The 17,733-nt window shown below is 39.5% G+C and overlaps 1 protein-coding gene across 7 annotated transcripts in view; it reads left to right on the top strand.

Moving 5' to 3' along the window:
- RHOT1 (ras homolog family member T1) overlaps window positions 1-17,733 on the top strand; it is a 61,266-nt gene that overhangs the window by 8,564 nt on the left and 34,969 nt on the right. For 5 of the 7 annotated variants that reach the window (XM_032428464.1, XM_032428460.1, XM_032428466.1 and 2 more), the window contains exons 2-6: window positions 8,715-8,773; window positions 10,404-10,485; window positions 14,233-14,276; window positions 14,776-14,829; window positions 14,961-15,013. In XM_032428464.1, coding sequence (XP_032284355.1) covers window positions 8,715-8,773; window positions 10,404-10,485; window positions 14,233-14,276; window positions 14,776-14,829; window positions 14,961-15,013 — 292 coding nt within the window. Of the gene's footprint in view, window positions 1-154; window positions 2,373-8,714; window positions 8,774-10,403; window positions 10,486-14,232; window positions 14,277-14,775; window positions 14,830-14,960; window positions 15,014-17,733 lie in introns of those variants that run through there. The other 2 variants (XM_032428465.1, XM_032428461.1) reach the window with 1 other exon arrangement.

The following is a 17,733-nucleotide window of genomic DNA, read 5'->3' as shown; positions in this document are numbered from 1 at the left end:
TCTGCCTTCGGCTCAGGTCATGATCCCAGGGTCCTGGGATCGAGCCCCGCATTGGGCTCCTTGCTCCGCGGGAAGCCTGCTTCTCCCTCTCCCACTCCCCCTGCTTGCGTTCCCTCTCTCACTGTGTCATTCTCTGTCAAATAAATAAATCTTTAAAAAAAAAAAGAAATCTAACAGTTTCTGGGAACATCTGTGCTGGCGGTAGTTGTGGGATTTTGGAGACACTAGGGAAAAAGACCTCTCTACTTGGGTAAGAAAGACCCAGAAGTTCAAAGGCCACAGGAATTGTACAAGCACTGGATCTCCTGAAAGGTTTGTTGTTTTAAGTACCTGGGAGTTTTATTACTTACTAAAATAACGTATAGTACAGGGCCTGGTGGACTTGATTGGACTTCACAGCAGAGGCATCCTCCTGTCAGGTGACCCACAGGCAGCTCTGCTGTGTGTTGTCTTCAATCAGACATCACTCTTTGCAAGGAACTTTGTTAGGGCTCTTTCCCAAATGCATTCTTCTTACTCTGCAGTAGCCTCAGTTGCCAAGAGTAAAAAATAGGCAGGAGGTCCAAGCTCTAGGTTTTCTGATGCTGAAATAAGAAGGCAGTGGCTTGGTTCATTTTAAGATAACTATTTTGCCTCCATTGTGCATATCATGTGGAATTAGAATGGACTACTATGGATTTTGAGATGAATACTACCTTGAGCTAGCTGAAGGTTTGGGATTTCTGGGACCCTAAACAAGGCCATGATGAAAGGAGTTATTTAAGGAAAAAAGTTATGAAATGCTGATTATAAGTCAGCAAGTTCTAGAAATTTCTGGACCCCATATTGCCTTGGTGAGTGGCACTTTGTTCTTATAGATAGATGAAGGTTCCTGACAAATCGCTTTCCTATACACAATTAAAATAGATAACAGATACAGTTTGGGGATCTGTCTGCCATTGCTAGGATACCCTGAGGTACATTACTATAAGGTACATGTAATGTGCACTTTTTCATCTGTTACAGGCCACTCTTCTAAGGTGTGCTACATGATAGTGTAGATTAATCATTGATAGCACCTAGTCCTTTTTTTAATAAACAGAGTATAAACATTGATAGCATCTAGTCCTTTTTTTTTTTTTAACTGATGAGAAAATTGAGGCCCAGAGAGAGTCAGTGACAACTCAAGGTTATACTGCTAATTAGAAAGCTGATTCCCAAATCCAAATTTTCTGGCCCATTCTAGTGCTCACTTAACTCCTTTAATTTAAACTGTCATCATCATCATCATGACAACTACCATTTGTGTATTTAATGTTTGCCAGGTATTGTGCTGAGCATTACGTATCTGTCATCTTAATTAATCCTCTTACCAATTCAGCTGCAGCTGTTCAGCATTATATAGATGAATAAACTGAGGCTAGATGACTTGCCTGAGGAAACACAGCTAGTAAGCCCTGGGACTAAGATTTCTGTCCAGTCTTGGCTGATTCCAAAGCCTGTATTATTTTTTTCCCTTTTTGTGTGTGTGTGAAATATTTATATCAAAGGTATAAAGAATAATATAACAAATACCCATCACCTAGCTTGATAAAGAAAACATTACTAATCAGTTAAAGCCCCTTGCATTTCCTTCTCTTTCTCTCAAAAGTAACCAACCACTTCCCTAAATTTCAAATCTGTGCTCTTAACCACTAAGCCATAAGCTGCATTTACTAAGAGCATTTGCTAGGACCTAAGATTCAATAGTGAGCAAGAAAGACACATTCTCTGCCCTTGTGGAATTTCCCGTGGGTGATAATGAAATTCTTGTTCCTTAGTCTTTCCAGAGATACTCAGTAGCTGGTAGGAAAAGTAAAGTTTTCATCAAGAAGGTCTAGGAAGTCCTTTAGGAGATCACTGGTGATATGCTGGATGTTTGCCTAGGTGTTACGCACAGTACTGTTTTAAGAACACACATGTCTTAACTGATTACTCAGTTTTTCCTCCTTGAGACCAAACTATAAGCTTCTTTTATGAGCTTTTTGATTTTCTGCTATGTTTAGAGCAGAAAATATCCCTTTCCCTTCCCACCCTTACCTGCCCCCTTTCCCTTTTCTCAGGAGTGATTGAGCGTAGCACTTGATCTGAACCTCTTCATAGCAATTTTGTCTATCTTGTGTAATACATTTTCCATGTTATCCCCACAGAGAATGTAAGTTTAAACTTTGTACTTGGAAGACAATCAGGTAAATACTTAGCAAATTAATTAATAGTAGGAGTCTGCACAAGGAAGATGGGTCATGTAAAAGCATTAAGTTAATACTCTGTATGATCTTCCCGTGTTTTTTCCCCTAGTTTGGTCCAGACATGGGCAAATATGCCAGAGTGGAACTCGTACTCTTGGATAGAAGGTCTGTTACAGTGTTTCTCAGTTTTTTGAGCCATCACTACTTTTTATAAAAACAAAACTGTCGTGCCCTCTTCATTCTGGCAGTTTTCTGAGTGTTCTACAATTCAATTCAATTTTGACACTAACCACCCTGCGTTAGCATCAGATCCTACAAGTTAAAGTGCAACGTACCCAACAAGATTACCCTTACTTTAGACACCAACTGCAAGTGGGGTCCCCAGACTACCCACACTTCCTCCTGGCTGACTTCAAGTTTGGGGCTTCCTACAACCCCCTTAGGTTTGATAATTCACTAGAACAACTCACAGAACTCAGGAAAGTGCTGTACTTCCGGTTACACAAATGAACAGCCAGATTAAGAGGTACATAGGGCAAGGTCTTGAAGGGCCCTGAGCCCGGGAGCATCTATCCCCTTGGAGTCAGAGTGTGCCACCTTCCTGGTTCATCATCAGGTTCACCAACTGGGAATCTCCCCTGAGCTTTGATGTCCAGAGTTTTTATATGCGGCTTCATTATGTAGGCATGATTGATTAAATCATTGACCATGTGATTGAACTCAATCTGTGGGCTCCTGGCCTCCCCCCCTGCCAGCTGCTAGGTTTTGGGGTGGGGCTGAAGGTTCCAACCCATTAATCACATGGTTGGTAACCAGTCCCCATCCTGAAGCTGTCTAGGCCCTCCCTTCTTCCTGATGGGTCATCTTATCAGGATAAACTCAAGTATGTTGAAACGGACTTTAACAAATGACACTCCTATCACACAGGAACTTCTAAGGGATTTTGAAGCTCTGCGTCAGGAACTGGGTGGGGATGAAGTCCAGATGGATTCTTTATTATATCACATCCTCCTTTAATATTATTGGAAATTTCAACATTAATTATTTTCTACTAAAGACAAACTGAACAGTAATTTTGGAATTTATTTTTCCCCTCAGAAGTTACCCTACTGTTCATAGCTCTTCAGTTGCTGGTAAGAAAAACTTTGAATGGGATAGTTCCAGAAGCTCCATGAGGTGGAACTTAATTTCCTAAATGGCAGGGCTGAAACAAAAGCAATGGTATTGTGCTTGGGCAAGGTGAAAGCAAGTCAAATAATTCAGTCTGGCTGATGTGCTAGAAGTCTTTCTCCCATTCATATAAAATTAGAAAATTCAATTCATTATCAAATATTTGATTATTATGTTAATGTAGACACATACATGTTAAGTATGCACCTTATATTCATAACAGTTTGATGTAAGTTATGTGGCACATAAGGAGTTCAAAGAAGGAAAGCGAGGCTGCAGTAGCCCTGGGATGTCTTTAGGGATGAGGTAGAATTTGCGCTGTCCTTGAGAGATGGTTAACATTTGGAAAAGCAGAGGAGTGAGAAGGAATGCTGTTTTAGATGAATAAACCATGTGAGGAGGCAAGATCCATCATAGCCTGTTTGTGCTTACGCAGAGCAGAATGGCCTTATTTGAGCAAATCGAGTATGTGGCAATAGTGGGAAATGAGATGAAATAGATGAGGTGGGATTCAATTATGCATGATTTTCAAAGGCCAGCAGAATGCTTCACCTTGATGTGGTAGGTAATTGAGAGTCAAGGCTTTTGATCAGATGAGTTAGAAAATGAAAAGATGTCTAAGAGAGAGGTGTTGGCATTTGTATTGCTGATGGATTTTAATAAGAGGAGAGGTTGGAGGGGGTAGAAAGTTGGGAATGGGAAGTGTTTCAGTAAAAGTACCGTAATTACAAAAAGGTGGGAACAGAGAGGAAGGAATTAATATTAAAAATTTCAAAGGAAAATTTGATAGAGCTTGAACACTCAGTACAGAGGAAGGGTAAATCAAGGATGGGCAGTTTTTGAGTTTCTGCTTTTTGTCCTGATGTGTAGAAAGAATGTTCTTTATTAGTGAAAATCTCATAAATCTGTTGGAATATAATCTCCATGAATGTGAAAAGAGGGAAGACCTAGTGCCATGATCAGGGGTATCCCCAGCACCTGGCATAGTGGCTGGTATATAGAAGTGCTCAAGAAATATTTGTTGAAGGGATGAAAGAATGCATTTAACATGCCAATCTTTAGGTAAATTTTAGTTGCCATCTGTAAAATTTTTTTTTTGAGTAGGCTCCATGCCCATCTTGGAGCCCCGTGTGGGGCTTGAACTCACAACCCTGAGATCAAGACCTGAGCTGAGATCAAGAGTTGGACACTTAACTGACTGAGCCACCCGGGCGCACCTGCCATCTATAAATTTAGAACATGCCAATTTCCACTACCAAATGGTGACTTTTAAAGTAGTACTTGTTGGGACACCTGGGTGGCTCAGTTGGTTAAGCGGCTGCCTTCGGCTCAGGTCATGATCCCGGGGTCTTGGGGTCGAGCCCCGTGTCGGGCTCCCTGCTCAGTGGAGAGCCTGCTTCTCCCTCTCCCTCTGCCTGCCGTTCTGCCTACTTGTGCTCTCTGTCTCTCTGTCAAATAAATAAATAAATCTTTAAAAAAAAAAATAAAGTAGTACTTGTTAACATTTTCTAGTAGCAAAAATTGTTTATATTTGTTGTAGAAAATTGGGAAAATATGCAAAAGTACAAAAACACAGTTACAATTACATTTACTTCAGAGATGACTGCTGTTGGTGTATAGATCCTTCTGGGTTTTTTTTTTTTTTTTTCCAGTGTGAATACATATTTATTTGTAAAATGAGGTCATATAGTAATCCTGATTTATACCTGCATAAATGTCATTTTTCGAAGTAAAATGGAACTATTTGAACCTCCAAATAATGACAGTAGTGGATTATAACACGTAGAATATTGTAGGAATCCATGAGACCATGCTGATATGAATCAGAAGGGAGTTTTTCCTTAAAGTAGAATACAGAGTAATGGAGAAGGATTGCTAGAAATAGAAACATCACCATGTAGCAACCACTATAGCAACACAACACAAGAATCATGAATGGCTGCTAAAACCAATAGGTAAAAGTTTGATGAGAAACAGAATGTTTGCATAGTCTCAATGTATCTTCTCACAATTGATACTTATCAATTACAAAGGGAATGATAATAACCTGCAGACACCACCTCCTCCAAGTGATGATAGTTAACATCACCAGTAATGTGACAAATTAACATCCTCTCCCTTCTGTGATGCCCTGTGAGGGATACAGTATCATTTCTGCAGCATTCCTGCCCAGAATGCAAAACCTGAAATTAATCACGAGGTAACATCATACAAACCAATTTGAGGGATAGTCTACAAATTAAATGACTTGTTTTTTTCAATGCTGAGGCCATGAAAGATAAAAAGGATTGAGGAACTCTTCCAGACTAAAGACTAAGGAGACATGACCGCCAAATGCAACATTTGATCCTGGGGGAAGAAAAAGATTTTTCTTTTCTATAAAAGATGGTAATGGGACGAATGGTGAAATAAGGTTGACAGAGTAGATAACAGCACTGTGTTAGTGTTAATATCCTGATCTTGACAGTACACCGTGGTTATGGAAGAGAATGATCTTGTTAGGAAATTCATACTAAGGTGCTTAGGGTTACATAAAGGGCCATCATGGTTTAAAAATACAGAGAGTAGGGAGAGGGAGAGGAAAGGAATGATAATGCAAGTGTGGTATAATGTTAACATTTGAGGGATTTGGTTAAAGAATAGATATGACTCCTTTGTACTATTTTTGCAATGTTTCTGTAAGTCTGATACTTTCTCAAAATAAGTTTAAAAAAAAGTGGAACTAGAGCTGCTGGATTGGTCACCAGTGAATCAGTGAATATTTTAATTAATTTATATAGTATTTATGTATGTACTGCTTGCTGACTTTAGGGGCTATCATTCATTCTCTGTATTATTGTCTTAATATTTTTTATTTTACTTTTTATAAGATTTTATTTATTTGAGAGAGAGGGTGAGTGAGAGAGAGAGGGAGAGAGCACAAGCAGAGGGAGCGGCAGGCGGAGGGAGAGGGAGAAGAAGTAGGCTGCCCGCTAAACAGGGAGCCCAATTCGGGATCGATCCCAGGACCCTGGGATCATGACCTGAGCCAGAGGCTGACACCTAACAGACTGAGCCACCCAGGCGCCCCACATCTTAGTATTTTTTTTAAAGTATGTCATAGGAAATAGAACACTGGCTTAGCCATCAGAAGATGGGTTATTCTCTTAAGTCTGCAACTCATTTTTTAGTGAGACCTTGAGAAATCGCTGTTTCTGGGTCCCAGGTACTTCATCTGAAAATTTTTGCGGGGGGGGGGGCTGGATAAGCTGACATTGATAACTGGATTCTAGCAGTTCTGTGATGATGGGCTCTGGATTCACTGACATGGTTGGAACTCAGAGAAGTGTTATCTTATAGTCAGCTACTTGAAAAAGGCCCAAGCCTTCTCACACAAGTAAACTGAAAAGACTCTCAGAAATTGGAGCTAGAAGATACCTGTTGGACCATCTACTCTGAGCCTCCACTAGCGACACCCGACTTGTTTGCAGCACACCCTCTAAGTTGTTTTACCAGTACTCTTTTTTTCCAGCCATTCATTATTTTTCCGGAGACTTGACTTGTGTTTTTAGTCACCCTTTCTTTTAGTCATTTAAAAAAAGGAATGTGACTTTTCTTCACTTAAAAATTTTCCAGTTCACATGTATCATATGACCTCACTGATATGAGGAATTCTTAATCTCAGGAAACAAACTGAGGGTTGCTGGAGTGGGGGGTGGGGTGGGAGGGATGGGGTGACTGGGTGATGGACACTGGGGAGGGTATGTGTTCTGGTAAGCGCTGTGAATTGTGCAAGACTGTTGAATCTCAGATCTGTACCTCTGAAACAAATAATGCAATATATGTTAAGAAAGAAAAAAAGAAGAAGAAGAATGTAGCAGGAGGGGAAGAATGAAGGGGGGGAAATCGGAGGGGGAGAAGAACTATGAGAGACAATGGACTCTGAAAAACAAACTGAGGGTTCTAGAGGGGAGGGGGTTGGGAGGATGGGTTAGCCTGGTGATGGATATTGAGGAGGGCACGTTCTGCATGGAGCACTGGGTGTTATGCACAAACAATGTATCATGGAACACTATATCTAAAACTAATGATGTAATGTATGGGGATTAACATAACAATAAAAAAATTTAAATTAAAAATTTTCCAGTTCTTTCATATTTAGGCTTTACCTTTGGAAACCAATTTGCTATTATGGCAGAGATTAATAGGCAGGTGGATTGTTTTCCTTTAGAATCACAAAAGGATTTAGTTGATGCAGTTGACTGTATATGATCAGAAAGTGACGGGAATAGAAATGAAATTTACAAATGAAAATGAAGATTTTTAAGTTTGTGCATTAAAAATCTTACTAGGTTAGAAAATATAACAGGAAAGTTACTTTTGCTCTTATTAAGCTTTTCCATATGATACCCTAAAAAAGAAAGAATATAAGGATGTCCAAAGCAGACACACTGATCTTCTATTGGTGAGGATGTAAATTATTCTTTTTTAGAGGTGATTTAAAAATATTTATTAAAAATAAAGACGGATTATGCATGCTAACTTGAGTTCACTTCTAGGAATTTATCCTGTAGAAATATTCATTGCAGCATTGTTTATAAAGCTGAAAACTTGAACAGTGCTCATTGTTAGGAGACTGCATTAGTAAATTAGGACATGTCTTACGATGGATTCTTATACAACTGTCAAAGAATAATGTAAGAGGTTTTTTACATTAATATAAAATGGATTTCCTGTTGCTATTTTTAAAAATTGTGATAAAATATATAAGACGTATGATTCGACATTTTAACCATTTTTGAGAGTACGGTTAAAGGGCATTAAATACATTCACAGTGTTGTGTAATCATCAGCACTTTTTCTCTCTAGAACTCTTTCATCATGCCCAATTAAAACTCTGTGTAGATTACATAATAACTGTCCCTTCACCCCTCCCAGGAAATTTTTATGTATGGACATGGAATACTGCCCAAGTACATAATTTAAATGATAAGGGAAGATTGTAAAATAGTATGAATGCTGTGATTCTGCTAGTAAACTGTGTGGTGAATTATTATAATAATATAAGTAAAGAAAAAATCTGGGAGGCTACATATACTAAACTGGTAAAGAGGGATTTGGGGGAAGATTTTTACTTTTATATTATATTTTGGTAATTTTTTTGTTTTAAACAATGGGCATGCGTAACTTTTCTAAGCAGAAAAAGAGATATACTTTAAGCATTGTACTAAAACTGGGTGATTTGGATGCCTCTGATTTTGGCTAATGAATAACAGACTCTGCTGTATGGTTGCTGAATTTGAGCTTATGTAGAACCTAAACACTTTATTATTAAAATAATGATGTTTGTTTTCACAGCTAGAGTTGGGAAGACATCACTGATTATGTCTCTGGTCAGTGAAGAATTCCCAGAAGAGGTAAACATTTTTATGTCTTGTCTATATTTAAAATCTTTTAAATTTATCAAAATTGAGTTAAAGTGAAATAAATTCTGCACTTTTTTGGCATGTGTTTTCCTTCTGACAGTTGTGGCTTTAAAAGGGCTCATATTAGTTTACACAAGACATCCCTGAAACGTAGTGCAGGAGCAAGAATCAAACTAGATCTGAGTTCACCTAAGTCCTTTGCTTTTCCTCCTTTTGATCTTGGCTAGGACATTTGTCATCTCTGTGCCTTAGTGGTCTCATCTGTAAAATGGGAGCTGGAAGGGATATTAGAGATCATCAAAGCTGTTAATCCTTTCCTAAAAATAAAATGTTATTCATAACCCCAAAATATAAAACAGGTGAGTATTCCTTTAGTTGAAGTAAGGGCTTGAAACGTCTGGCTGGCTCCCCACCTGCCTTCCGTCTGACACTCCCCAGTCTTTGAGGCATTAGAACCCCTAGGATTCTGACACACATATTTGAGAACCTTTAATATTATCCATTGCATCATTTTACAAATGGAGAAACTAATTCATACCACCTCTGCCTACCTCAGAGGGTTGTTGTGTGTCTCAAATGAGGTAGGCTTAATAATAGTAGAGTACCACCAAAAGTAAGGTGGTTTTATGATTACTGGCAATATATTTGTGTTCCAGAATGAGGGACTGTTGGCTGAGGCCTTATTTAAAGTTAGAATTTTGTTTTGGGGAATGGGATTGATGCAAACGGGATGAACACTATTTATTCTCTTCACATAGTTGGTATATTAGCCCCACAGTTTGCATTTCCCCTTTCTTTACTCTTGTTTAGTTAAGAATATGTGTATAATTTCATTGTTCAGACAGGAATTTGGTATATTATATGGTAGTGTTTTCAACAATTACAAGTGCCACATAACCATTAATGGTTTCTTTTGCTTTTTTTCCCTCTTAAATAAGATACTGGAATAAGTAATTACTTAATTTGTGAAATAAAGTGTATCATCATATGATCACTTGGAGTATAATACCTAAAGGCTTTCTGTGATCATTTAACTGAGTTTAGAATTGTCATTTTAGCATAGTCCTCTTGGGTATGGATAAGAGGTTTTTAATTGGCTTAAAAAATCATAGAGTCTTTCTAAAAAATGGAATCATTAAATACAAGGCTTATGTAGCCAATCAGTTATCTTCTAGAAGAAATTAATTTTGATAATTTATTGTTTTATTTGAGAGTTGCTTTGGATTAACATAGCTCCTCATTTGTAGCGTGTGTTAAGCATCAACAAAATGGAATGAAAACAGCATTTTAAAAATCAAATGTTTGAAACACCGAATTAATTTAAGTATTGTTTTAGGCTGCGTTACATCTGAAGTATCCTTAATATGTCCTTAATATGTCCTGTGCTCACACAAGTAGAAATGTGCATGCTTTTTTAAAAGAAGTGTTTATCGGGGCACCTGGATGACTCAGTCAGTTGAGCATCCAACTCTTGATCTCAGTTCAGGTCTTGATCTCAGGGTCGTGGATTCAAGCACAAAAATAAGCATTTAAAAGTGTAATAAATTTGTTAACAAGTTTGATTGATAATATCCAAAGGTTTTTTTTTTCTTTTCTTTTCTATATTTTTTTGCAAATGAAGGTTCCTCCCCGAGCAGAAGAAATTACCATTCCAGCAGATGTCACCCCTGAGAGAGTTCCAACACACATCGTAGATTACTCAGGTAATGAATATCCTCTTGTGGGTGAAGCTGCAGGGTTAATTTAATAGTCCTCAAAAAAGGTGTACATACTGAGCTTTAAAAAGTGTTCCAGGATAAGTGTTCCTTTTTCTCTAGCAATAAATAATCATTTACTATTCTTGTCTCATTTATATCTCCTTGCCAACCCCCACCCCACACGCCATATAAAGCCTCCATCTTGTAGTTCTCTGTCCCAGATTTACTAAGTTGGGTTCCATAATAATGAAAAGGAAGGAGTGATGGTAAATGACAAGTAGTAGATAAATCATTATCCTCCTTGACTTGGCATGTTTGCAGAGGTAAGTTCTGGATTAATTTTGTTATCAGGGATTCAGGAATTCTGAATTTGAGAATTTGTTGAGTTCTAAATTTGTTCTTTAATTTATCAGCCTTTGTCCCCTCCCCCAAATAATAGTTAAAACAGTCATCAGCTTGCTTACATTATATGATAATAGAAGCACATTTGTATTGCTTTTAATAATTTAAAACTTTTCTACCCACTAGTACTTTTTTTTCTTTCAAAGATTTTATTTATTTATTTGACAGAAGGAGAGAGAGAGAGAGAGTGGCAGGCAGAGGGAGAAGCAGGCTCCCCGCTGAGCAGAGAGCCCAATGTGGGGCTTGATCCCAGGACTCTGGGATCATGACCTGAGCCAAAGGCAGATGCTTAACTGACTGAACCACCCAGGCACCCCTAGGACTTACTTTTTATTTTTATTTATTTATTTTTTAAAGATTTTATTTATTTATTTGAGAGAGACAGAGGTATTGACAGAGAACACGAGTGGGGAGGAGAGGGAGAAACAGGCTCCCCGCTGAGCAGGGAGCCTGATATGGGACTCGATCCCAGGACCCTGGGATCATGACCTGAGCCGAAGGCAGACGCTCAACCCACTGAGCCACCCAGGTGCCTTAACACTTAACTTTTTATTTTTTATTTTATTTTATTTTTTTAAGATTTTATTTATTTATTTATTAGAGAGTGAGAGAGAGAGAGAAACAGCATGAGAGGGGAGAGGCAGAGGGAGAAGCAGGCTCCCCGCTGAGCTGGGAGCCCAATGTGGGACTCGATCCCAGGACTCCGGGATCATGACCTGAGCTGAAGGCAGATGCTTAACCAACTGAGCCACCCAGGCACCCCAAGGACTTAACTTTTTATTTTATTTTTTTTATTTTTATTTTTATTTTTTTTAAAGATTTTATTTATTTATTTGACAGAGAGAGACACAGCGAGAGAGGGAATACAAGCAGGGGGAGTGGGAGAGGGAGAAGCAGGCTTCCCGCTGAGCAGGGAGCCCGATGCGGGGCTCGATCCCAGGACCTGGAATCATGACCTGAGCCGAAGGCAGACGCTTAACGACTGAGCCACCCAGGCGCCCCAGGACTTAACTTTTTAATCACTAAATTATTTTGCTCTGTTCTGGGACTTCTTTTTAAAAAAAAAAAAAAGGGAGGGGTGACTGGCTGGCTCAGTTGGTAGAGAGTGTGACTCTTGATCTTGGGGTTGTGAGTTCGAGCCCCACGTTAGGAGTCAGTTGTAACAGATGTTCCACTCTGATGGGGTATGTTCATAATGTGGGAAGCTATGTGGGGGCAGGAAGTATATGGGAAATCTCTGTGCCTTCCACTCAGTTTTGCGGTGCATTTAAAACTGCTCTAAAAAATAAAATCTGGGGGTGCCTGGGTGGCTCAGTCATTAAGCGTCTGCCTTCGGCTCAGGTCATGATCCCAGGGTCCTGGGGTCGAGCCGCGCTTCGGGCTCCCTGCTCCGCGGGAAGCCTGCTTTTCCTTCTCCCACTCCCACTGCTTGTGTTCCCTCTCTCACTATGTCTCTCTCTGTCAAATAAATAAATAAAATCTTTAAAAAAAAAATAAAATCCAGGGGCGCCTGGGTGGTTCAGTCATTAAGCGTCTGCCTTAGGCTCAGGTCATGATCCCAGGGTCCTGGGACCGAGCCCCGCATTGGGCTCCCTGCCCTGCGGGAAGCCTGCTTCTTCCTCTCCCACTCCTCCTGCTTGTGTTCCTGCTCTCGCTATCTCTCTCTCTCTGTCAAATAAATAAAATCTTTAAAAAAAATAAAATAAAATCTGTTTGTAAGCATGGCATAACTACATTGGTAATACTTTGTTTTCCTAAGCTGGTATCCTACATATTCTAAAGGTGAAATACTAGGACTGAGCAGTCCAATACATACGACTATTGAACACTTAAAACCTGGCTAGTCTAAGCTGAAATGTGCTGTAAGTATAAAATACAGGTGGAATTAGACTTGGTGTGAGAAAAAGAATATAAATCTCAATAATTCTCTTGTTGAGTACATGTTGAAATTTTAATATTTCTGATATCTTGGGTCAAATAAAAATGTACTTTTACCTGTTCCTTTTTACTTTTGTGGGGGGGAGAGGGGCACAGAGAAGCAGGGGGAGAGAATCTTAAGCAGGCTCCATGCCCAGTGCAGAACCTGACATGGGGCTCGATCCCACAACCCTGAGATCATGACCTGAGCCAAAATCAAGAGTCGGACACTTGAGCCACCCATGCACCCCATCCTTTTGACTTTTTTAATGGGACTAATGGAACATTAAAAATGACATACACGGCTTGCTTGTCCAGCTGCCAAACAGCACTATACCAGAAGCTGAGGGGGTTGGACGCTTTCTGCTGCAATCAGCCTTATAACCTGCTTCATTTACAAAATTATTCTTTTTCAGCATTGGAATTGAAGCCATTACCCATTGATTACTCAACATATGAAGAGATATTTAAAATATGGCCAGTTATTTAGCATAAATTAAAATACCATTGTACTCACTTATAGTATTAGTTTGCATGTCAGAAATAACAGGCATTTTGGGGGAGGAGAATATTTAATATAAGGTGATCTAAATTAATGTCAGTTATTGCTTTTCTCTTCATATGTATGCTTTTTTTAAAAAAAAAGATTTATTTATTTATTTGAGAGAGAGAGAGCACAAGCCAGAGGGGCAGAAGGAGAGGGAGAGAATCTCAAGCAGACTCCTCGCTGAGTGCGGAGCCCGACTTAGGGCTCGATCTCCTGACCCTGAGATCATGACCTGAGCTGAAATCAAAAGTTGGATGCTTAACTGACTGTGCCACCCAGGCACTCCATTCATTTGTATGCTTTTTCATCATAGCTATGATCATGCATAACTCCTGCACTGTGGGGTTATATGCACATCCACCATTTGAGACCCATTCCAGCCAGAGATACGTGCTAGAAAGGGAATTCTGGACTCTTCACTATCATGCTTTGGTTTTGCTTCTGGGGCCTGCTCTCTTTAAGATACAAGCTCTTAAGCTTGTATTGCCCAGATTCTCACCTGGCCTTCTGACCCTGTGTGTATGGACTCTTTGGGCTTCTGACTGCAGCACCTAGTCTTCTCGCTTGCGTTTCTGATCTCTTTGGCCTGACCCTTCTCAACTCTGGATCAGATGCTGGCCTAGATTTATCACACAATGCCTTCTGCTCTTCATGCAGTTATCCTGTGGTAGACTTGTCTTTCAGTGCCCGCCAGCTTCCTTATCGTAGTCCAGCTTTTTCCTTTCCCTGGCTTGCCCTTGCCTTTGCCACCTCATCTGGCACTACACTACATAAATGACATGAGGGATGAGGGATGTTGGATGCGTGCCATGTAGATGTTAGCTTGGCCATTAGTTTTTATGAAAGTGTTTAAAATAATGAACATTTTTTGACTTTGTCATTTGTAGAAGCAGAACAGAGTGATGAACAGCTTCATCAAGAGATATCACAGGTGAGTTAAAAAAAAATAGCTGTAGGGTTTTTTTGTGGGAAAACAGTGATGATTTTGTGAGTCTTAGGTCTTAAGTCTTTGTTGTTAACTTCTGGCTTTGAGTATGTATTTTTGCAGTAAGTCCTTAGGAACTTTTTCCTCTTAAAGGCATGCTAAATGTGGGTTTTTTTTTAGGTTTCAAATTTTATTCTTCCTTTGGCCCAAATATGTTAACTAGCTGGTAATTAAATGCTACCATTTACATTTGTATTTTTTTTTTTTTTTTTTAAAGATTTTATTTGACAGAGAGAGACACAGCGAGAGAGGGAACACAAGCAGGGGGAGTGGGAGAGGGAGAAGCAGGCCTCCCGCCGAGCAGGGAGCCCGATGCGGGGCTCGATCCCAGGACCCTGTGATCATGACCTGAGCCGAAGGCAGACGCTTAACGACTGAGCCACCCAGGCGCCCCTACATTTGTATTGTTTAAAAATACCATTAATTTCTTAATTTTCTCTTGTAGGCTAACGTCATCTGCATAGTTTATGCTGTTAACAATAAGCATTCTATTGATAAGGTATGAATGTGTGACTTTTTTCACTATATCTAGTTAAATTTCAATGGGGGCACTTTTAAAATTGATCCTTAATTTAGAGTTTTCAGAGAAGATCCTCATTGTGGCTTAGCTCTTGTTAATTTTCTTTTTAGGTAACAAGTCGATGGATTCCTCTTATAAATGAAAGAACAGACAAAGACAGCAGGTATTTTTTTTTTCCTCTGAAACTTTGTATATTGAAAAATTTCAAACTTAGAGAAAAGTTGCAAGAAAGAGTACAATGAACACCTGTAAACCCTTCACTTACATCCACTAGTTAACATTTGCCGCTTTACCTATAGGTCTTTCTCTGTTTATACACACACACTGGTTTTGGGAGGAATTGTTTGAGGCAGCACATATATTTGTGAGCAAAGCAGAAAACAGTGTTCTGGTACTATAATGATTTACAACTTCTGACATGAAATATTTTGATCATTGATCTTACATTTATTTCTCTTTCTCAAACCACTGCTTAAGAAGTCTCCACTTTAGAATTCCTCTCCATCTGTATCGTATGTGCCTTCTCTGTGGAGGTGCCCCTTGGGTGAGGAAAGGCTTCCCCTAGTCACTGATTGCTTACAGGGTGGTGTGTATAACAGCACGGGACTGGGAGGAGAATGAGTGCCCTCTGAGATCTGGCTTATCCACTTCTGTAGTAGAGACAAGGCTAATGCCTGTCTTGGCTGCATGTGGTAATTTTGAGAATCCAGTGAAATAATGCACTTGAACTGCTTTATAAGTTCTCTAAAGATTGCTAGAGATCTTTATTTAGGAATGCATAGAGGGAGATTCCTTCGAAATTCTTTGGAAGATACATGTGTGATGGGAAGAAGTAAGAGAACACACCTTCTGTATTTTTCTGAGCAGAATGATAGTTCTGGGTTTAAGTGTTTTCAGTTTTAAGTCAAAATGGAAACCAGAAATTTTTCTTGGCAGTATTATTTAATGGAATATGTTATTTATGAGGTATTTTTAAATGTTAGGGAAATCAGACTAATATCTGTGTATTGTACACATCTGGCCCTTTGTTTAATTTTTTAGATATCTCTGTTGGACATTTTTGTGCCTTGAAACTGTAAAGCTCTGGTTCTAAACAGATGAACGTAGTCATTGACCCTGCCTCATGTATTTACAGAGGGAGACTTTATGACTGAGGTGGCATTGTATATGCTGTGTCTTGCAGCTCTGATGGCACCTCTTTGTCATAGTTTTAAACTTTGAAGTGACTTCCCGACAAGGTAAAAAAGAGACAGTGACCCCGTAGAGCTACACTGTCCAATGTAGTAGACTCTAGTCAGTTGTGGCGATTTAACTCAAATTAAGTAAAATTAGATAAAACTAAAAATTCAGTTCCTTGGCTACACGTAGCCACATTTCAGGTGCCCAGTAGCCACTTGTGGCTGGTGGTTACAGTAATGGACAGTCCAGATAAAGATCATTTCCATCAACACGGAGGGGCATAGCAGATAGGCCTGCCTTCAAGAGGTCCACAGCTACATGCTCCTGACACTTGCTCTTCTTGCTGCACACTTGAGAGTTGTTTCCACAGGGGACTGTCCAGAGAAGGCAGTTTTTCTGGGCTTTATCAAGCACCAGGTGGACACCTGAATTTAAAAAAATTAGTTTCACTATGACAGCTTCCTACAATTCTGTGGTTAGTTTTGTGGCCCTTTTGTTATCCTCTGAAAGTAGCTTATAACATTTGAAGATCGAATTGAGCTTTCTCAGGTGTGGCTGTTTTTTCCCCCTTTCCGAATCATATGAGCATACTTACTTTTCTTGTGCTTGACTTGTCCCAAGGGGGTCTGTTTCTTTATTATATGGACCTTACACTTTCCTAGTAACTTCTTTCCTGAGCCTCATACCTTAAGTTTATATTTGTTGCACATATATTTTCCGTAGGACTTCCATGGACTGTTGTCACAGTGGTTCTTTATTTATTTATTTATTTATTTTTATTTTTTTTAAAGATTTTATTTATTCATTTGAGAGAGAGAGAGAATGAGAGACAGAGAGCATGAGAGGGGGGAGGATCAGAGGGAGAAGCAGACTCCCTGCCAAGCAGGGAGCCCGATGCGGGACTCGATCCCGGGACTCCAGGATCATGACCTGAGCTGAAGGCAGTCGCTCAACCAACTGAGCCACCCAGGCGCCCGTCACAGTGGTTCTTAATCAGGGGTGTCCATCACTGTCATCTGAGGTACTTTCAAAGAATATAGGTGCCTTTGCCCCACCCCTGGAGTTTTAGAATATGTAGATTTGGAGTAGGGCTTGGACATGTGTATTTTTTTAAGCTCCATAAATTATTTTGTATACACCTTTAGTTGAATGCAAACCACTACATTTTTGGAGACCCTCCTGGCTTTGTTAGGAATCTATATTTGGGTTATATAGTGGGCCAGGCCCTTTATGCATAACCATACTAGGGGTGTAAATAAATGTGTGCAAGAATTTCTCTTGCTATCTGGAGTTCCAGGAAGATGATTTGCTTTTTCTCCAAGCTCTCTTGCAAGATGTACAAATAACAGTTCCCTGCTAGACTAGCTCTCTTTGATAATCCCCATTTAGATTTCTCATAGGCCTGTCAGATTTAATTTATCTGAAACAAAATCCTTAAATCCCTGCCTACTCCCCACTGCCCCCCCCCCAAATCTTTTCTGACTCAGGAGATCTACTCAATTTGTCCAGCCAAAAACCTATGTAGTTTTCTTAATTTCTGCCTTGCCCTCAACCTCCATATCTAATCTACCAGTTCCTATCAGTTCTGCTTCTAAAATAGATCTCAAATCTGTATACTTTCTCTCCATCTTCACTGTCCTAATCCAGGCTACCACATTTTAAAAAGCTTTTTATTACTGGAAAAAAAAAAAATCAGACACATAC

The sequence above is a fragment of the Phoca vitulina genome, unplaced genomic scaffold (genome assembly GCF_004348235.1).
Source record: "Phoca vitulina isolate PV1807 unplaced genomic scaffold, GSC_HSeal_1.0 scaffold40, whole genome shotgun sequence".
NCBI classification, from domain to species: domain Eukaryota; kingdom Metazoa; phylum Chordata; class Mammalia; order Carnivora; family Phocidae; genus Phoca; species Phoca vitulina.
Note: the sequence above shows the minus strand (reverse complement) of the source record. Positions and strands in the feature narration are given on the sequence as shown.